The sequence below is a fragment of the Sylvia atricapilla genome, chromosome 2 (genome assembly GCF_009819655.1).
Source record: "Sylvia atricapilla isolate bSylAtr1 chromosome 2, bSylAtr1.pri, whole genome shotgun sequence".
Lineage (NCBI taxonomy): Eukaryota > Metazoa > Chordata > Aves > Passeriformes > Sylviidae > Sylvia > Sylvia atricapilla.
The window spans coordinates 96,954,778-96,977,047 of NC_089141.1; the positions used below are offsets into that span (position 1 = coordinate 96,954,778).

The 22,270-nt window shown below is 37.4% G+C and overlaps 3 protein-coding genes across 3 annotated transcripts; all 3 read left to right on the forward strand.

The window, feature by feature from the left end:
* Positions 1-229: 229 nt before the first annotated feature.
* Positions 230-5,170, forward strand: LOC136375181 (FERM and PDZ domain-containing protein 4-like). The gene is made up of 5 exons (XM_066340548.1): positions 230-350; positions 2,402-2,521; positions 3,277-3,413; positions 4,637-4,763; positions 5,120-5,170. The coding sequence occupies exons 1-5, from the start codon at positions 279-281 to the stop codon at positions 5,168-5,170; spliced, it is 507 nt and encodes a 168-aa protein (XP_066196645.1). The 5' UTR covers positions 230-278.
* Positions 5,171-10,498: 5,328 nt separating this feature from the next.
* On the forward strand, positions 10,499-17,956 carry LOC136358057 (FERM and PDZ domain-containing protein 4-like). The gene is made up of 4 exons (XM_066313876.1): positions 10,499-11,221; positions 11,805-12,866; positions 13,192-14,463; positions 15,589-17,956. Exons 1-4 carry the CDS (start codon positions 11,098-11,100, stop codon positions 15,591-15,593), a joined length of 2,463 nt encoding a protein of 820 aa, XP_066169973.1. The 5' UTR covers positions 10,499-11,097; the 3' UTR covers positions 15,594-17,956.
* On the forward strand, positions 15,629-17,956 carry LOC136358058 (FERM and PDZ domain-containing protein 3-like). Its single transcript, XM_066313877.1, has one exon. It carries the CDS (start codon positions 15,629-15,631, stop codon positions 16,943-16,945), a length of 1,317 nt encoding a protein of 438 aa, XP_066169974.1. The 3' UTR covers positions 16,946-17,956.
* Positions 17,957-22,270: the final 4,314 nt, after the last annotated feature.

Consider the following 22,270-nt stretch of genomic DNA (forward strand, 5'->3'; position numbering starts at 1 on the left):
AATATTTTCCATTCCCAGCAATCCCATTTATGTATTTCTCACATTCATATCTGTTACCATCCTGGGGATGTTTGAGGAATGGTTCTGATGTCCTGGAAACTTGTGCAGAACAGGCACAAAGCCTGGGCTTCTGTCCTGTTCTGGTGTGTGGCAGTGAGGAACTGGGTCCCAAGCATTGCATGAATTTAAGCACTTTTTGTAAATCCTTTGTTAATTAGGATGTCATCTTAACACTCCAAGAAAAGCTTTCCATCAAGTGTATTGAACACTTCTCCCTAATGCTGGAGCAGAGAGTTGAAGGATCTGGAACAAAACTTCTTTTGCTACATGAACAAGAGACTCTAACTCAGGTTTGTGCAATGGTGTATGAAAACAGATATTAATGAGATGAGTTAATCAGTAAATTATCCATCGTTTTCATTACTCAAGTGAGCAACCTGCAAGCTTTATAGCTTGATACAGTTTATCAAATAGCTAGGATATTTAGATGTGGTTGTATAAATAAGGTTTTCACAGGAATTTTCTGTTATAAAAACATCATATTTCATTGCTTGACTGTGCCTCCCAAAAATATTAAGAATTAAAAAATCAGACTGGAATCTGAAAAAATACTTACCTAATACTTTTCATATAATATGCGGCCCAGCTAGTGGACATACTCAACATCTGGCAAATCCGTGGTCACAATTCTGAGAACCACAGTCTGCCCAAATTTCTTGAAAAGCCTTATTTTGATATTTTGTTCCAATTTGAATATGCAGATCTGTATCTGTGCGGCAGGGAATAGTGTTCTTTCTGATTAAGTAAAGTTTGGCTTGTTTACACGGAGGTATGTTATGTCACTTAAGTGATGATTTGTGACGCAGAAAATGTTGGTGTGGCTTTCTTCTTTAGATCAGAGAGGTGTGGCTAAAGTTAAAGTTGCTTCACAGTTACCAGCAGAGTACTCTGATTTTATCTGCTTATCATTTCACCAAATTTTTTAGCCTGAGATTTTCTATTATATTTCTGTGTTTCAAGAGAACAGTAGTATTTTTTTAAAATTTCATTTAAATTGGAAAAAGAAGGAAAAAGAAAGGGATTCTTAGATGTGGAAAAATACTTTATTTAAATAACTAAATCCCTGTAATTATAACTAGAATCTGTGTAATGGGGTGAAGGAGCTTAGTTTACCAGATAACAGTCTTTCTAGCATTTTCTAACCTTTAAGCACTTGCTTTTGCCTTGTTAACATTCTTTTCTTGTGCGTATAAGCTACCCAGTGATTGCACAATATCCTGAAATACTCAGTACTTGTCCTCCTAGCCTAGCCATCTCATTGAAGTTATTGGTAAAATTCTCACTGAAATCAGAAAGCTGATATATTAGTGAGCTTTTCAAAAATCCCATCTGGAGCTTTTATTAATATGTACAGAGCATGTCTATATACTTAGGAAAGAGGTGAGACAATGTGAAATAAACAGACCTTTTGGAAATTGTTTGAGCAAGACAGAGACTTCATTGGAGATTTTTAAAAGTATGGTTTTGTCAAGTAAAGATGTTGATTATAAAGTACCCTAACTCTCTAACTGCATTAGCTTAATTGAATAAATTACATAAACTACATTAATGCCGACAGTTTCTTCTTTGAAGTTTCTGTAAAATCAGCAATATTTTAATTTGCCATTATAATGTTGCTGCTGACCGTGACTTACAGTGGTGGGTTTGGATTGTTACCCTTTTATCCAATTATTCCTTTGCTAGGCAGTGGTCTCCTGTGAATATACCCAGATTACAGAGTTAGGTGCTTAAAAAAGTTTTGCTGACCAACACACTAAGCAGACTTTTTAATTTTTTAATGTATTGGACCTCAGTCAGAAGTTATGGAGTATACCTCTTAATCCAGAACAACCCAGGAAAAAGACCTAATTTGTCTCAATTTACCTAATGAATTAAAACAAGCAAGAGAAAGTGAGAGTAATAGCTTCCAAGCTGGGTCTCATCTGTGTTCTCAGTCTTAGAAATAAAATGTGACCTCTCCCCAAACACCTAAGTCTTCTCATGTATAAATATTTTAGTCCTCCTGAAGCTCAATCTAGTTTGCATTTCACTTGAATGGTTTTTGTTAATACCAGTTCTTTCTGTCATTTCAGCCTGGTTTTGAGTGAATTCTTTTGCTTTGGGGATTAGTTGTATCAGGCAGTCATGCCTGTATGAGTCTAAAAGTCCTTCCACAACATTATATATATGACATTCTTAGGTGAAGACATTAATAAGTAGCCCATGGCAAAGCTCTTTTTTGGGCAGAATTATTTGTCTTGCTACCACAGGGCTCTGGAGCAGGGTTACATAGCCCAAGACTATAGACCCTGTTGCTCAGCCAGGGATGCCAAGCTCTAATATTATTATTGCACTGTCCTAGGTAACCCAAAGGCCAAGCTCGCATAAGATGAGATGTCTTTTCAGGATTAGCTTTGTCCCAAAGGATCCCATTGACCTTTTAAGAAGAGATCCAGTTGCTTTTGAGTATCTCTATGTACAGGTAAGTGAAAGCACAGCCATTGCTAGTGTAAAGGTGAATAAAAAAATATACCTACTATATATATTTTACATCTTCACATAGGAAAGCATGGTTGCAGTGAATTCTGGCTTTTATTACTAATGCATAAAGCCAATCAATGCACTTGGGGAATATGCAAAATCTGTATCAAAGTCCTCTTTCTTCATAAGTCTCTTCAAGTGGTAATGCTTTGATATCATTCCAAAATATATTTACTTTAGAGTAGAGAGAAGCTTAATTAATTGCTAATACTTATTTATGGTACTACAATATCAGACAAAAATTATGTTTGAAAAGGAGGTTCTAGTAAAGTGGATGGGAAAACTGATGTAGAAGCAATGTGGTTCTCCTGAGTATCTCTCCAGGTATAATCCTGCTACACTGAGTCCAGACATACTGATACCCTCCATGCATTTTTTGTGATGGAGGATTAGTCTTCTCTCCAGGAAGGCTGGAGAGAGCTTAGGTCAAAATAATCATGCCTTTTTCTCTTTGGCAGAAGTGCTGGTATTCTTCATTAGTGCCCATATTGTGAATATCTGACATCTCTGAAAACAAAAACAATCCTGCTTCTGAGTTAGGGGTTACTTTTCATGAAGTGTTAATTTTAAAAAAAAAAAAAAACAAACAAAACAAACAAACAAACAAAAAAAAAAACAACAAAAAAACAACCCCCCCAAGTAATTTTTAGTGCAAGATTTTTTAACGTGATACTCCCTCTACTGGTTCTTTGGCAGAGCTGTAACGATGTGGTCCAGGAAAGATTTGGACCAGAACTGAAATATGACATTGCCCTGCGGTTGGCTGCATTACAAATGTATATTGCAACTGTGACCACCAAGCAAACTCAGAAAATCTCCCTCAAATACATAGAGTAAGTTGAGAATGCTGTGTGTTCATTAAAAGTGAAACATTAGGAGTAACTTACAGATTCTTTAAGGTTGTTTCTTTATCATGACTGCATGCAGCACCAATTTAGGTTTAATCTTTGTCACTGAAATTACTTCAGGTGTGTTAAGAGTGGTACATCTTGTCCCTTCGGTCTGTTTACCTTTTGATCATCTGTTTGGGCACAGGAAATAGACTATAAATGTAAATACAAGTAGCTCGTTTGCTTTCAGTGATTTAAGATCTATGTTTATAAGGTCTGTATTCTAAAGTTTTAGTAGAGATTATTATAGTGAGATTCAGATTATTGCTCAGTTCAGAAGACAGTAGGCCATTGGCTGGAGTTTGAAATATTTCTTAAATGCAGAAGTACTCCAGTAGGCACCTGTCTTATGTATGACACCACATGTATATATAACTACAACAAAAAAGAAACATGGGAAAGTGCAAATGTGTGTGTATCTGCTTTGATTTAAAATTAAAAGAAAAAAAGAAAAAATGGCAACAAAATCCCACAACAAAATATAAAACTCAAGCCCTAAACTTTTGTTGCTGTTGCTTAGTTTGGTTGTAGAATGGAAATAATAACCATTACACACTCAGTCTGGTAGAGTTTATCCATCATATTGAAGACAATGTTATATTCTATCCTATTAATGAATCTGCAAAAATAGTTACTTACAAGTGAAGACTCAGTCTTCTGTTAATAGGAGTGCTTCGAGCAGAAAAAAAATTGGTAAATGGAGGCAAACTGGTTGCATTTAGAGGAGCACCCAGCCCTCCTACCCCAAATATAAAGGTGAAAAGAAAATGGCCTTGATTTCCATGTTCCAAAAGAATCCAATGAAATAAAATTGAATCTGACATTACGTTGTTAAATTATCTGCTATTTTAATTCTGTAATCATACTTGTCAATGTAATTTAATGGTGTTTACATAGACTTAGATATCAGACCTAAACATTAGTTTCTGAATGGCATGACTGAAGAGATAGAAGGGGTAGAAGAGAGAATTTTTAGCATTTTAAAATACCTTTTCATAAGAAATAAATTGTTTAAATTTAAGAAATAACATGTTATTGCAAAACTCTGGACTTGATCAACTCTCCTTCTGTTTTCAGGTAATCATTCACTTGGCATCGTAGTCACCAGTCTTTAGATAAATAATCATCACAGGAATGTGAAATTAAATATATGCCTTTTATTGCAGAAAAGAATGGGGATTAGAGACTTTTCTTCCATCTGCTGTGCTGCAAAGCATGAAAGAAAAGAACATAAAGAAAGCACTTTCCCACCTTGTCAAAGCAAATCAAAACCTAGTTCCTCCAGGCAAAAAGGTATTACATTTGCATCTTAATGGAAAATATGTTTTAAAGAACAAAAGTGTGGCATGCATGGGACACATTTAAAGCTAATCCTTTGGAAAAACACCTAGCCACTATATTTTCAGAGATTTAAATTTGGGTGCTGGTGCAACAAAGCCAAGAACTATTAAAAATAATTAATTATGCCCCAGATAAACTATCTTCTTATCTTGAGAATGACAGAGAACTGGTTATTAATACTTCATATATGACAACCATATATATATTTTTTTTAAATTAACTTAGTGCTTTCTATGAATGGCAGATTTGCTAGGAAAGTTTTTGTTCTCTCTCTGATGTTCTCATCTGACATAAATGCTGTTTTTCAGATTGTTTTCTGTTACCCTGTAGAGAAAGACTTTTCGCTGGCCAAGATCTAACTGGATAGATGATGGTCCTTGCAGTAAATGACCCTCCTTGCTGTTGTAAAATGCTTTTCTTAGCACTGAGCTTTCACTACAGCTGGAAAAAACATGGATAAGACAATGTCTCTGAGAAATGCCTTTATTACATGCAGCTGAGACTGCTTTTAGACACCATAATGTGGTTTCTTAATGCAGGTCATCTTGTCATTTGTAGTCAATGGAGAGAAATAGGCACTTCCAGGGAGCGATTCATCCCATCCCACATTCGGAACCAAAAATAGGTCAGATTGCTTGTGTCCTAGAAATGCTTATTTCTCTTCATGGTCTATAAAAAGAACCTAAGAATGACTAGTTGAGACATAAAATGGGCTGAATCCTACTTCATGACACTTTGTTTCTGAACCAAAAAACCTCCAAACAGTTGCTGCCTGAGCTAAGGCTCATTGTGATCAGCAGAAATCCTGCTTTTGGAGGCTTCAGAACACGTTGTGACTGTGAACATAGCTCTATGTGTTTGACCTCAGGAGGAGAGGCTGAAACACTGCCTGCCTCCTATACTGCTGAAACTAGAGCTAAATTATGCCAAGTGTTCATTATTTATCTTGGTAGTATAAATTTGGGGTTATTTCAGAAGCCATCACTGCTGCAGGCCTTACAGGTGTAAGATAAGCCTTACAGTGGCATACCAGTATCAGTTCTTGGTTAGAAGAGGTATTGCAACAGTCCCTTCTCGCAGCAAGCAGACTTTGTTGGGTTTGCTTCATCCTTTTTGATTTGAGCTTTGGAAATATATTGTTTGCCAACCTGCTTTTTTAGCAGGTAGGTCTGAGAAAGAAAGCATCTGAGCTCTTCATCACCTCCTGTCTCACTTGTAGGTACTAACACAAGAACTTATTTCTTTCTGGGGTCTTCTCTTCCTTCACATGAAGGAAAGCCTGTAATTCTCAGGATTCTCCTGATTTTTTACAGCCCTTGTGTATTTCTGCACCAAGTGAACACCTGGTGAAGCAAAGGGCAAAGAATTACCACTAGTTTACTCTGCTTTGGATCCATTTCTTCCTTTGTTGGCTAGGAAAAGTTTAGGATGGGGGCCCTTACAATGCTGTTCGAGATCAAATAAGATTTTCAATTAGAAATCCAGTGATTGGAATGAAACTAGAAAAATTATATGAAACTGTCTCATATTACCTTCTAAAAGTCCAGATATAGGGATTTACATGAGGGATGTGTAAGCTTTGGATTCAGACTGATGAAATGAACTATTTCTTGATTTCTTTCTATCTCATAAAGTATCCCAAGTTTTCTTTTTTAAGTAGGTCGTTTAAGCTCAGAAGAAAAAAAGAGACAAATTCTGACATGCATTACATGACATGATCATATGTGTTGATGTGCTGAATTTAGCTTTCTGATTTATTACCTATTGAATATATTGGAAGAGTGTTATTTTAGAAAGTAGGAAATGCAGTAACAAGTTGGAATAATACATCAAACACCACAAGTACCTAGCAAAATGTAAACTACGTAGCTGACAAATGAAAATTTTTTGTTCTCTTTCTCTGTATAGGTACACAAACGTTAAAGAACTGATGGAGTTTATGAATGGAAAGCTGTTGTCTTAGCCTTGAAATCCCTCAGTGAACAGATGTTTAATCTCAGTACTTGAACGTTTTCCCTTCATTAAAGCAGTCAGGATGTTGTTGAAGTGCTCTGATCTGCCCATTCCCAAGTCCTCAGTGCATTTTAACTAAACAAGCAAGAAATTAATTTTAAGAACGAAACTGTTTCTCTTCGTCTGAAGCTCAAGCATCTCAGGATTTAGTTTCAGGCTCTAAAGAGCTGTTATTGTAGACCATTCTCTTTATATTACACAAGTACATTGTACATTTCTTTTTCGAATGTGATGGTTTCCCCAACTACCTCTTATCCCTGTTTCTCCTTTCTCAGCTCTCTGCTCTGCAAGCCAAGGTGCATTATCTAAAATTCCTCAGTGATCTCCGATTATATGGAGGGCGTGTCTTCAAGGCAACACTAGTGGTAACATTTCTCTTTAAAAAGTCTCTTCTCTTGATTTATTTTGTCTAATTTTTTTTTTCAAAAGCTGGATCATATAAGTTTCTTTAGAAGTTTAGGTTCTAGTCATATGCTTAAAATAATTTTTAATTGAACCAAATCACTTTTTGTTTATTTTCATCTTCAAACTGACATATCTGTCATAATATAAATTTTACTGGGAATTTGGAGATAGATAGCACTTTCTTAGCAAATAACACCATCCGATTATCTATTGAATGCTAAAATTGTTAGTCTGGAAAAATCTTAATGACAAAGTTTTTCTTTTAACAGAAGCAGAGTCCACTCATCGTCTGTCCATCTAACTATCCACCTAAAATCTAGAGTGCAATCAACATCCAGCAAGAAATTCCTTTACTTTTTTTAAAATTATGAATCAAGTATGCTCTTGTGTATCATATCTATCTAGTAAAAACATAATAATCTTTAATGTAGAAATGCCATGCAAATGTAACTCTGTGTAATTGAAAGAAGGGAGTGGTGATTTCTGTCACTATGCAGTACCTGTCATGTTTTTTTACTTGTGTTTTCTTTCTTTTTCTGCTGAAGCAGGGAGAAAAGCGTTCAGAAGTGACTCTGTTAGTAGGGCCGCGGTACGGAATCAGCCACGTGATAAACACCAAAACGAATCTTGTGGCTCTCCTGGCAGACTTCAGCCACGTGAACAGAATTGAGATGTTTACAGAAGACGAAAGCAGTGTGAGAGTTGAACTGCATGTCTTAGATGTAAAAGTAAGTTTGTTATTGATTTGTGTTGATATAACTTGTTTAAATAATGTTTTTGTCTTTGAGTATTAGATTCAGCTATGCTGTTCTGAATATTTTCATGCCAATAGTACTCTGAGAGTACATTTTCAGCTCTTTTTCTGGTCACAATACATTTATACTACAGGTTGGGCCTACAATGTACTGGTGTTTTGCAGTACCTGCATTCTACTTTGTTTTTTCTCTCAGCTGACCCCCAGCAACTTGCTTTGTTATTATCTTCATGGATTGCCGTGGTAAAAAGAGGTGATGAAGAAATTTGCCTTCTTTTGAAGCTCCTTGTAGTGTAATATACAGTATTTTTACTAGAAAAGAATTACCAATGGCACTGGACCAGCATCCCCTGAAATCCAGTATTATATTCACAAAGTTTACTGCAATTAACCACGTAACAGTTGCCAATTAAATAAATTGTAAGAATGCATGGGGTTTTTGCTTAACCTTTATAAGTCCAGTTCAGTATTCACAGATGCTCATTGTCTACCTATAGTAATTTAATTTCTTTTAATCCTCACTTAACCCTTCACATCTGTGTGGCATCTAGTGGCAAAATGAATGGAGTTTTATATGTTATACTGTCCTGGTTGTTTTTAGTGTGGTTTCTATTTGGCTTTGAAGTGAAAGGCTTCATAGACTTTCTAAGCCATTAATCTGAAAAACCAGAGATTGAAGGAAGAGTTCTCATTATATTTGAAACTTAAATATTTGATTAAAATAAATAGAACCTAATAGTTCTTTTTGCTTACCCAGCTATACATAAAAAAGGACACATGAGGAACATTTTACTAGGCTTTTGCTTTGAATGCTCTAGGTATATTGACCTGGAACTGTTTCTCTGTATTTAAGGTAATGAAAAAAACATTGTAAATAATCTAGATGCTCTTTGACAGCAATTAAGGAGAAATTTACAGATTGGTGAACACAGCATCTCTTTCCCCTTACTTAGCAATGGTAACATCTCAGATTGCTTTGCCTCCATTACTGTGCTAAACTTGTAACCTTCTTGTCAGAAAGCTATTATCACCTTTTTACAGATGGAGAAAGTAATATAGAAATTAAATCCTTCCCATCTGCCCATATGTAATATGCAGCACCATATGCCATGGTATTATGCATTACCATGGTATTGTGTTGTTATATATTATAATACTGTTACTGTCTTATTGCAAATTGTGCATATCCCCATCTCCTTGCACTTCAACATATGTGATCTTAAACTCAGAGAGACTGACTAAAAAAATAAAAATCTAGGAGGCTCTGAGTGGAATTTGACAAAACAGTTGCCTCTCTGTGGGGCACAAGTAGGGGTTGTGACTGTGTCCTGTAAGGAGATGCAGGCACACACAGGTATGTATTCTCAATGACGTTTTCATCTTTTCTCTTACCCTGAAGTAGCAGGTTCATATATCCAGCTTCTAAATGTACCGTATATGTTATATATGATATTGTTGTCTTAACAAACAGACAGTTTAGATTTTTATTTTATTTTTGTTTCTTTAAATATGTTCTCAAGCATGTTCCACTTGGCAGAAGCAAGCAATGAAAGTTTAGCTGTCACAGGACTTGTCTGCAGATTAACAGTACTTCACAGCATTGTTTTCGGCAATCTGAGAGTTCTGCAGAGTTAATCAATTTCTGCCAATCACTGTCAAAAATTTGAGATGAACATAGCATTTCAAATGTCAATTTTAGTTGTTGCTCAAAAGAACAGAGATTAATTAATCCACTTAAGTTTAATAATTTATAGTAACTATAATAGCTATAGTTGAATACTTTGAAAGAAGCATGTAGAGGCTCCATAGAGGCTCAAGCTGTAGTAAAAACAGGTTAAAGGAAAAAGAAATCATGTATTTTTCCAAATTGCTGAAAACAATTTATACAACTTTCAGGATGCCTGGAACATTGTGGCCTAAGATGCTGTAGCACAGGCTTTTAAAAATATATTGGACCTATTATGGGTTTGGTAGTAAGCTGTGGTCATCAGTTCTGTTTTGGCCACAGCTTCCATAAGAATAAGTTGTCTTTTTACTAGTAAGGGGTTGAGTAGGTTTGAGAGCCATCCTTGCTGCATCCATTCCTCCTGGAATGAATGATATAGGTCCTTACATCTGTCTTGTGACAGTGGGCTCTGCATTCTAAATTATGATAAATTGTCACAAATGGCCACATACTATGAGTCACTACAAACTGTGAGTGATAAGATGGGTTGTCTATGGTCTAATTTCTATCTATTTAATTTCTGTCATGGTAAGGGTTTCATTTGTATTTCCTGTCTAGGAGTAGTAGAGGCTAGCCACCTTAATAAATTGCATTTGAGGAAAACGGCTTTTGGTATTAAAAGCTATAGAAACTTGAACTTTTTGGGTAGGAAAACATATACATAATGGCAGAAGAAAAATGAATGAAAATATATTCCACATGAATGTCTTGGGTTTGATGCTTGCTGTCCTGGCAGCCACAGATTTTCAAAGCAATGAGGTCTCACTTTTTGTTAGGACAGTATTTTTTTTTTTTTTTTTTTTTTTTTTTTTTTTTACTGTTCTGTGTCTGTTTTCTTTGCTGGTCACCCTTCTGGCGATCTTTCTCCAATCTCTTTGTCTCTGTTTATCTGCTTATTTTTTCACCACTTGTCTTTTCAGTAACACCAGGTCACAAACACTGAAGTCTTTTAACCTGTCCCTGTCTTGCAGTGTAATGATAGCTTTAATCTGACTGCTGTTTTTTATGAACCTCAGCTTTCCCTGACTGTTTGTTTCAACTGTCATGCTTCTTTGCATATACTTAGTGCACCACATTTTCTGGGAAGCAGCAGATTCCCATAAAACTGCAAATTTCCAGCACTTAATGTACAGTTCTTCATCTGCAGAGTACCATTAAATAGTGCTTTTGCCAGAATAGGACATCTATGCTACTACAACTCAAATCTTGATTAAACTTTTTATACTGTTTGATATTGGTAGTGAGGAAAATAAATTCTCTCATGTATCTTTCAATGTCATGTTTGTGATGTAATAACTTAAGCTCCGATGTAATACTCTTGTCAACAAACAAATTGAGGAGGAACAACCTTAACTTGATTGCATTCTTCTTAGCCTATTACTCTTCTGATGGAGTCATCAGATGCAATGAATCTTGCTTGCCTAACAGCTGGATACTACAGACTTCTGGTTGACTCAAGGCGTTCAATATTTAACATGGCCAACAAGAAAAATGCAGGGAGCCGAGAAACAGGTATTTATCTCACAGTATGTTAACCATGTCCCAGTGTATTAAGCAGAAGTCAACTTAATCTAGAGAACCTCCAAACAAACAGAAGGCTGTGTCAAATGAGATCTAATTTCTGGCTCAGACCTAGTGCCACAGTATTCAATTCAGCTTTATAATGCTCTAATACCAAGCCTATGATAGCACCTTCATGGTAAAATAAACCATATGTCAAATTTCCTTGTACTCTAGTAGACAGATGCATGCTCCTTGTGAGTGTTATTATTTTATATGCGTATACCTTTTTTCAGAATACATATGGTGTCGGAGAAACTTGCTGCTTTTGTGTTACTATGCCTGGAATAGCATTTGTACCTAGCTGAGGTTTAGATTTGTTTAGTGTACAGAAGTTCAGTTAAACTTCAGGTCATTAATCAACAGGTATTTAACTTAGAACAGAGGTGAATTTGAAAGCACTTTTCTGAAGTATTTGATGTCTCAGCTATCCTATCAGAATGTTTAATATTCAGCAGCAACAAATGATTGTTTACAAATTACATGACTTTGTTCTTTGATTTCACAATGTTGATTTTATTTCACCATGCTATAGGACCTGAAAATAGAGGGAAGCATAATATCCTTGCTTCTGAGTGGAATTGTATACCAAAAACTACCACTTTCCTGGCTGAAGGAGATCAGGAGGCTCAAATGTCCTTTGCTGATCCAAAGCAGAAGACTGTAGATATTTCCGAAAGTCTGTTGTGTCAAAAAGAACACAGACATCTGTTCATAGAAAATACTTATAATTCAGGTGGATTTGATCAGCATCTGGCTAAGCAAAGTGACCCTGCGGAAACAGAAGAAAGCAGAAATTTTAACCAGCCTTCATTGCTGTCACTCTCAGGTTTGGAACCTAGCAAGAAAGCACAGGATTCTCCCAGGGGAGCAAAAGTTTCCTTTATATTTGGAGATCCCAACTTGGATGGTATCAGTCCCCAGACTCTTGGCTATGAAAGGCTTTTGGATGAAAGTCCAGAAGTACTAGAAAAACAAAGAGCCATTTATCTTAGTAATGCCAATGATATTAAAGGCCTGGAGTTGTCACCAGATGCTGAAAGCATTCAGTTTGCTACAAATTCTGTTTACGCAACTATAAGCGATGGTAAAATATTTGGAGCCGCGGAAGGGATAGAAGAGCCTTTGCTGCATGATATCTGTTATGCAGAAAACACAGATGATGCAGAAGATGAAGATGAAGTAAGCTGTGAAGAAGATATTATGGTAGGAGAAATCAATAGGCCTGCTCTTCTCAGCCTTTCTGGTTCTAGTGATGACATTATTGATTTGACTTCACTTCCACCTCCAGAAGGTGATGACAATGAAGATGATTTCCTTTTGCATACCTTAAACATGGCCATTGCTGCTCCTCCACCTGGCTTCAGGGACAGTTCAGATGAGGAAGACACTCAGAATCAAGCGACACAGCCTAGAGACAACAAGGAGCAAGACAGTAATCTAGGCAATGATGACATTCCAGTGTCGCTTATTGATGCTGTCCCTACTAATACAGAGGGGAAGTGTGAGAAGGGGCTAGATGATGCTGTAGTCTCTACACTTCAAGCACTAGAAGCTTTGGCTGCTTCAGAGGAACAGCAGACGAATGACAATTCAGGTTCTTTCACCATAGTTACATTTATTCATTGAAAATCATTCCATCTCATCCATTTAGCTTTGGAAGTACTCCATTTCATGAGGGTTGGTTTGGTTTTTTTTTTTAGTTTTCCTTTTATTTTTTGCCATCATTTTTCATACATCGTATTTCATATTTAATGGAGCCACCACTGTTATTAAACTACCTGTCTCGGGAACTGTGCAATAAAGTCAGAGTATTTTTACAAAGAATATTTTTGTCTCTAATACACTCCCTTTTGCTTGTCACTTATTCAGGTGCCTCAGCTGCTGTCATTTAATTGACTCTTATTTTTTGTGGCTTGCAGGTGTAGCTATCCTGCGAGCATATAGCCCTGAGTCATCTTCAGATTCTGGCAATGAAACAAATTCCTCTGAAATGACTGAAAGCTCTGAACTAGCCACAGCACAGAAGCAGTCGGAAAACACTGCACGTATGTTTTTGACCACAAGTGAAGGCTACCAACCACTTGTGGAAGAGCAAACTGAATTTCCCATCGGTAAGAATCAGGCTGGAGGGCCAGGCATGAAGCCCTCACAGCCTTTGGCTGGTGGTCAGGCTGCAGAGCTACAGTCAAAAGTTGTGCCTTCAAAGCAGATTCTTCATTCCGATAACATGGAAATGGAGCCAGAGACTATGGAAACAAAATCTGTCACTGATTATTTTAGCAAATTGCACATGGGATCCTTGGTATATTCTTGCACTAGTAAAAGGAAAAATAAGGTGACAGATAGTGAAGTAAAAGCATCCTCTGATGGCAGTGCTACTGTGAAAAAGCAACAGGGAAATAAAAAAGCAGAGTCTGATGAAGATCTAAAAGCTAAATTTGGAACTCTTTCAGCAAGAGACAGCCAGCGCCTAAGCACTTTTAATGTGGAGAGAACTGCCTTTCGCCAAAGATGGTATGCTGCCGATGATGGGGCAGCAGATAAGCAAAGCCCAGAAACAGGTAATGGGAAGGCTTTTCCAAGAGTTCCTGCCCTTGGTAAAACAGAAACTGACTGTAAGGATGAAGTGGATCCTGAGGTGGATCAGGATGATACCTCAGGGCTTAGCCAAGGTGAAAACTTCTTGTCAGATATGACTCCTGTGTCTTCAGCCAAAGACATAAATGATGCAGAAGATACTGATTTATCTGCAGATGACCATCCCTCAAAGCTTCCAGAAGCTGAGCAGAGTGTGGCTAGACTTTGTGAGTATCACTTGGCCAAGCGCATGTCATCTCTGCAAAGTGAAGGCCATTTCTCACTGCAGAGCTCTCAGTGCTCTTCAGTGGATGCAGGATGCAGCACAGGCAGTAGCACGTGTGCTACCCCCGTTGAATCCCCTCTTTGTACCTCTGATGGTAAGCACATCATCTCTGATCCATCAATGAAGGGCATTGCCTATGTTCCAGCAGATGAAAGAGCTGCCATGCTTCCAAACCATGGAACAACATACAAGGACCTGCACCAGCAACCCGAAGCTGTGTGTCACAGAATGACGGTGCCTGTTGTGCACTCAGCAATTAATGCTGAGCCACTTTTCGGCACTTTGAGAGAAGGATGTCATCGGATCCCCAAGATAAAAGAAACTACAGGTACAGCAGTAATAGAGTATTTCTTGTGTTTATTCTTAAAGCTACAAGTTCATGCTGAGGTCTAGGTAAGACATTTCTGTTATCTTTATCTGGGACTACATTATCAAGCTGTAGCAGACAGTGAGATTAGACCTTCAGGTTTTCTTTTCATTTTACTTGTTGAGATACTCTGAAGAGTTGCATACAAAGATCAGCTATATAAAAAACCTTTCATTACAGTTAAAATATTTGGAGGGACATGGATGGAGAGGCCTCTCTTCCACTCTTTGGAAGCCTCTCAAAAATCCATAGTCACTTGAGTCTAAGATACTTGTTAGACTGTAAAATGACTTCATGACTTATATTAATGCAGGGGAGCAAAACTTTTGATTAATTTCTTAGGTATCGTATATGCTATTTTAGCAAGTTGTCAAAACCATGCCAGTATGAATAAAAAGCTCTAGATGTTAAGAATAAGAAAATGTCACTACCTTATTAAGCATGAATTTATTTCACAATCTGACAGTAGGTGTTTCGTTAAAGTTATAAAAAAATGCACAGTTTTCAGAAACAGCAAATTCTTTCATTTGGATTTTAAATGTTTCCCTCTTCTTAGATTGCAGCCCACATGTAGCAGTAGTGTGAGAATGCATGAAAATCCAAAAGTGGAACAAACTAGGATTTAGAATGAGAAATAATCTTTCTCTGCCAAAAACTGCTACAAAGCCAAACCAAAATTACCATGAATGCATCTTTCCATACTCTTTCAAGTGCAGTTAAAGAAGGTATTTTAATCTGAAATTATTCATCTAATTAGTTAATAGTAAACATACAATCCATATATTACGGGAGATTTAGCATGTTTTCTACATAATTTGCTATTCCTTTTCTTGAGTAAGTCTGTTGTAGTGAAATGAACAACTACTTATTCATAAATTATAATTTGTTGACTGGTTGCAAAAGGCATTTTAGTGAAATACAAAAGACTGAAAATGAATTTCTGATGGAATATCTTGAGGAATGGAGACCATTGGGAAATTCCAGGAAACCATTTGTACTGACTGTTAAAAGATATTTAAAAGTTCAACCAATGAATATTATCAGGGTGATGCTTAATTATTTTGTCTGCTCTTCTACTACCCCTAGTGTAGCTTTCACAGAGCCTGAAAAGGGAAGACAAGGAGGCATGCCTACAGCTTTTCCTAGACAGCCTCTAGCTGACTCCATCATGCTATCATCCATGCTATCAGAATCAAAGGTGCCAAGTCAAAATGAAGACTCTTGTGACATTCCCAAAGTAAATCAGGCTTGTGGGGCAACAGTTAGTTTATGGCCATATGACATGATAGGAGGAAGCCTCAGGATGCCGCAGAAGAAGAAAGTGCTGAGACGCAGCAGCAGCAGCAGCAGCATTGGAGGATCTGCAGGCACTGAGTTGCTGTTTGAGAAGAAGGCAGCCACGGCCAGCTTGAAATGCCTGGACACCACCCAAAAGGATGAATCCAAATCGGAGAGAAGGGTGGAATTTTCCCTAGGCAAAAAGCTGTCAAAAAGTTACTCTCAGAGCTGTGTGTACGTCAGCACTGATAGGAAGGACAGTAAGAGGTATTCGGGCACAGGCACCAGTCAGAAGGACTCCAAGCAGTGTCGAACACTGCCCTTGCGAAAGCTGACCAGCAGCACCTGGAGGTGTCGGGGCCCCTTTAGCTATTGCTTCCTGAGCAGAGGAAATGATGACAACGAGGAGGAAGATGACCGAGACAGCCATCAGCTCTCACATCTCTTTGAATCACAGGCCCCGTGTGAGCTCACAGAACCTGTTGCTCAGTCGTCCAGTGACAATGAGCAGAAAGTCTTGGAGTCCCCGAAAGCTGCTGAGCCCCCACATGATGCAGTCAATGAGCATGAGAAGAGCAGTGTTGACACCCAAGGTGGCCAAATTGATGTGAATCTCAACGATGTAGCCTTCAATGCACGAATCACACGAATAAATATGATGAAAGAGAAGACTTACGCAATGCCTGACGGATTTATTGCAGCACAAAAGGATGCCAATGAGCTACTCTCACTGGTCCGAGCAAGTATGGGCAAGAGAGAAGATTTACATCCAGAAACATATGACCTTAAACTTTCTAAGTACAAACAACTGTTATCTTTGGAATCAAGACAGTTGGGAAGTGCCTGCAGGAAAATGGCCATGGCTGATAAAAGCCCTGAGGAAATGCTTTTAGCTATGACTTCCAGCTTTCAAGTACTCTGTTGCTTAACAGAAGCCTGCATGCGTTTAGTTAAAGTCATGAACTCTGAAACACAGCAGCAGGAAATTATAGCTAAGATAGACGAGGTTGTAATAAACTACATTTGTCTTCTGAGGGCTGCAGAAGCAGTGTCAGGCAAGACCTCTGGTGATCCTAGCATTAAACTCTTGGCTCGACATCCGAATACCATGGCCGCTATTGTAAGCACACTAACACGTTCTCTGAAAATGCTTTTAAACAAATAAAATACAAAAGTCACTTCATAATCTACCTTTGCAAAGCCATACATAAAAAAAATTTTATTTACTGTATGTGTATGAACTAATGTAACAAACTCAGCTTTCTCTGTATATTTTGTTATTTATATAAAATAGGTAAGAGGTTAAAAAAGTTAAAATACTGAACATTGACAAAAGTAATGAGTAGATCTGTCCTTTGGTTTATACAAAGACAACAGCCAAAAAACCTTCCCCCTAAGATCAGAAAAACAAACAGTAACAAGTCCCATATAGGAGCAAATTGATGTTTGGCTATTTTTCATATAGTCAAATTTATGGTTGTATGGAGTGAACTTCTAAAGCCTGTTATGTCAATGAAATTGTTTTCTGTTTTGTCCAAGTTTTCACTTGGAAAATGCTCCATGTTTAGAATTATTAACTAAATCATAATGTATATAACACAATATTTAATGTTTTAAAATTATAATTTTAAGCATTGAAAATAGTAAAAAGACATTTAAAATCCAAGAGACTATTATAACTTACTAGAGAATATATATATAATAAATGACTCTTTTGTTCATATGGACTGAATTACCTGATTCTTCTTTTCTAGGAAATTCTGTATTTAAAAAAAAGTATTGAATATGTGAATATACCAACTTCAGAGGGGATCTGATATTTTGAACTTTAGTGCTGGTATTTTAGACAGTGAAGTTAACTGTGGAGGACTGAGGACACAGAAACTAGAGTGGTGGTGGTCTCTCTGAAATGAAAGATTGATGCCATAATGGTCAGACCAGAATGTATGAGGCAGGCCTACACACCCTTTCTCCTGGTAAATGACAGAGAGGACCATCAGAAAATTCCTATGCTGTTTACTGTTTCATCATATATTTATGGTGCACCTGAACAACACGGACTGCATCTATTTTGTTAAATATTTTATACTTCATATTTTATGATTCTGAATGTTAACTGTAAATAAGTTAGAAATAAAATGAAATTTTCAGAATACAATAAATATCTCTGAAATATTTCCAGCTAGAGACAGTTCTTCTCTTGAGTGATGACACAGGCAATTTGTGAATAATCTCTTCCATCTGAACCTTTCTGGAAAACATTTTGTAGCCTTGTGTTTGAGAGGCTGCCAAAGCAACAGCTCTCAGTTCTGGCTGGCAAATAAGCTTTCAAAAGAGCATCTGGTGAACTTCTCAGTGACCGAGGAGCAGCAGCCTCCATTCTCCAAACTGATTTAGGTAATTGTCACCTGTTTTTCGTAACACCACCTGCAAAGGGTACTATTGCTCTTGTTTTGAACACGTCACCCTTCCAGGTGAAGCACACACAAAGCTTTCTGTGCTGAACTAGAATGACTAAACCAACAAAATTAAGGAAATACTTTCTTGCGCTTGACTCCACAAAACAAAGGCATGCATTTCCCTCTGACTGCAGAGACACATCTTCAGAAACACAGTACCAGAAGCTTAATCTATTGTCTGTAGTAGAAAAATATGATTTCTGAGACCAATTCACTTAGTACGTGACCCACTTTGGAGGGCAGCTCAGAGATAGGCTGCAGGCTGACTTACACTGTTGGTGGGTGACAACAGCTTGTCCTGTGTGGTGCTCACACTCGATGCTCTCAGTGTTCACAGAGTGGGGCTGTGAGTGCTCCTCTTGTGCTGCAAACACTATGGGATTTGAGTATATTCCTCATACTGGGGAGGAAAAAACAAGCTGAACTGTTGCATTGGTATCTATTCCTTGATGGCTTTCTGAGTTTATAAAAATGTCAACAATGATTTAGAAGTACTAAGCTTCAAAAATAAATTTAGATTGTCACAACTAAGCACTGACATAGATAGGAATTTTTCACTTCAAGCATTTTTAGTCCAGCTCTTTTCATTCCACTTTTCAATTGATCTAATTTTATTTCAAAGGTAAGTATGTTCTTGTTCTTCTTACTGTTTAAGAACTTTTCTGATTGTGAACATGTTAATTTTGCTTCTTAAAGTTAACTATGGTCTCTGCTCTCTCTCTCTGGGGTTTTTTTGTTTGTTGGTTGGTTTTTTTGTGGGTTTTTTTTTGGTGGTGGTTTTTGGGGGTTGGTTTGGTTTGGTTTGGTTTGGTTTGGTTTTGGTTTGGGTTTTATTGTTTGGTTGGTTGGTTTTGTGTGTGTATGTTTAACATTTTCAAAGGATCATAGAATAATTTAGATTGTAAATCTAAATGATCCTCTGTAGCTTCACCTAGTCCAATCCCTGCTCAGGTCTAATCAGATCAGGTTGCTCAGGGTTGTTTAAAGTGTTTATTGGAAACCCTCCAAGGATAGATGTCCCACAATTTCTCTGGGCAGCAGTTCCAGTATTTGACAGTAATTATGGCTAAAAAATGCTAAAAGTCTTTAGGTCGAATAAGTATTTTCTATGTTCCAACAATATCCATTGCCTTTTGTTGTATCGCTGTGCATCCTTTAGAGGAGTCAGACTCTGCCTCCTCTCTATCCTTTCATGAGGCAGCTGTTGGCAGAAATAAAGTCTCCCTGAAGCCTTCTCTCCTCCAGACTGAGTAAAACCAGTTTCTTCACTCTTGCCTCATATATCATGTGCTGCAGCCCCTGACCAGCATGGTCACTCTTGACTGGATTGGTGTGAATTCATAAACCACCACCATGGTCTTGTGTCAGTTTTGATAAATAGGATCATTTAACCAAGCTCTCTGAGGCATCTCTTAGAAGGCAGTTTCTCCTTCCCCGAGGACTTTAGATATCCCATGTGGTACCATGTGAATGTCTTTTTCATAATGTTTCCACACAGATTTCTATGCAGGCTTTTAAGTGCTGCCTTATGATAGCTTTGTACAATGGAACAGCTGCTGGAAATGATTTGTCTGTACTCTCCTAGAATTACATGTATTCACAGGCATATTAGGTTAGTGTCTCACAAGCATCCTTAGTCCGAAAATATTGTCATCTTTCTTCTGGGCTTTTGGGAGACCCTATTGCAGCCTTTCAATATTTAAAGAAGGCCTTTTAAGAAGGATGAGGGCAAGACCTTTTAGCAAGGTCAGTTGCAGTATGAAAAGAGGTAGTGTGTTTGAACTACAGGTACAAAGAAAAAAGTTTTTTATGGTGAGGGTGGTGAGCATGGAACAGATTGCCCAGAGTGGGGTGGTATTCCATTCCTGGAAACATCCAAGGTCAGGCTGAATGGGGCTCTGTACAACCTCATCTAGTTGAAGACTGATGATAGACTGTTCATCCTCTATGTCAGAATAAACTGGAAAAGTGGAGTTGTCTGTGACAGAAGATGTTCCTGCTCATCACAGGGGGTTGACAGGATGACCTTTAAAGGTCCCTTCCAACCCAAACTGTCCAGAGATTCTAGGATCCTCTGATTCAGCTTGTCCTGTCCAGCTAAGGAGAGTATTGGATGATAATAGACATAACTGTTATAAATTCTGGGGCATATGACCTTGCACATCAATTGCTGCTGAATTATAGCCCATTTCTATTAATCTTGAGCATTAAGGTAACCTTGTCTTCCTGTGTGGTGTCCTATTTGATTCCTGCATTAACTGCACATTTTAACTTCATGACATGAGGGAATGCCATCAGTATGTACCTACTTGCACTAAGGCAGTAAATAAATGCTAAATGATATAATGTCATCTATATACAATGTAATTCAATAGTTGTATAAACTTTTGTATATACACTATATGTTTGGTGATTTTTAACATGGCAAAATGACATCTTCATGTTTGAGTCCTTGAGTTTAGGCTGTTTTATAAAATAATTGGGCAAAGTTTGCCATTTTGACATTAAGAAAAAAAAGCTGCATACCTAAAATTTTTTAACTTCTATTTCTCTAATACTCCATTAGTTTATGATCACTGGGAGATCCAGAATGCTTCATGATGTCCTCACTGCTCACCAGACATGTGAAATAATCACACTAGCATATTATTTGAAGCTGAGAAATACATTCCTGAGTAACTTTGTCACACAATTTATATCAAAGAGAGACCTGATTACTGCACTGAAATCCAGTTAAAGTTAGTAGTATTTTATCAGGGATTAATTTGGCTCACTAGGCCCTAACTGTAGCATTGTAGCAGCAGATGTTAAAAGCCAGAGCCTCATTGCACTGAGCACTAAACTGTTACAAATTGAAAACTTGGTCCATGTCACGAATAGCTTAGTGATGGACATGTGGCACTAACATTAACCAGTATTTATAATTTGCCACTCAAAATTCAATAGTTGCTGTTCTGCACAAAAAGAAGGTGATCATAGTCTTCCACTGGAACAACCATAATGTGTTTTCAGACTTAGATTTGGCCAAAGCCACAGAGAAGTGGAGGCACACATCATTAAAGTCTAAACTAAAATAAGTTAAAATAAATAAAAAAGGAAATGCATTTTCCTATAGGAGTTCACAAGGTGAAATCTGAAATTTTCTGTCACTACTGGTGGAATTTGGAAGAGGCTGATGGGTCGAAATTTATGAGATTCGATCAAAACTCTTCTGTTAGAGCCTGTAAAGCACTGGATTCTGGGGAAAGTGAATTTTGGCCCATGAGATCTGGGAGCAAATCTTTGATTTCATAAGAGTGGGAGGGAAGGCAACCTAGCCTAACACCTTGTTGTACTATAGCAAATGTAAATGTTTCAGTATTGATTTTGAGGTGCATTTTTTTTACCAAAAGAGACTGTGGCACATTTTTATGCAATAGGAAATACTTTATTGTGTTTTAAAGCTTGTTTTGTCATTCTGAAAAAAAAAGCAATTATTTACTCTTAGCCTGTAAAACTAAGGAAGAGTAAAAGGAATGTATTGTGTCTCCTGCTCCAGTAGGAAAATACTCTAAATTCCTTTTTTAAGTGGTTGTCCTGTTGCACTGGGTTTATGTGGACCTTATTGCTCAGGTCTCCAGACTGTTTACTCCTTAAGGTACCTGTAACAGTCTTCTCTCATTCTCAAACACGTGGCAGATGTTACGTAGAACTATTTCAGTTTTTTCAATGGCCAACTAAGTTATTGTCATTGTTCTTCAACCATGCCTTCTTTCAGGATTACATTTCTGCCTTTTTGATCAGAGAGATTTGAATTCTTTTTTGCCACTTGTTTAAGAAATGCCTCTACTGCCTCAAAATAAGGCACCCATTGATCCTTTTACCATACTTTTAGAAGTGAAATGAGAGGACATCTGGTTATTTATCTAGTAGCCTAAGAAGCTTCTTCTCATCTGTGAGGCCAAAACTGCAAAACATGAATATTGGCCAAGCTGAAATGCTCGTCACCTTCTCACAGAGAAAGGCTTTCATTTCAACACAGCCAGAAATGG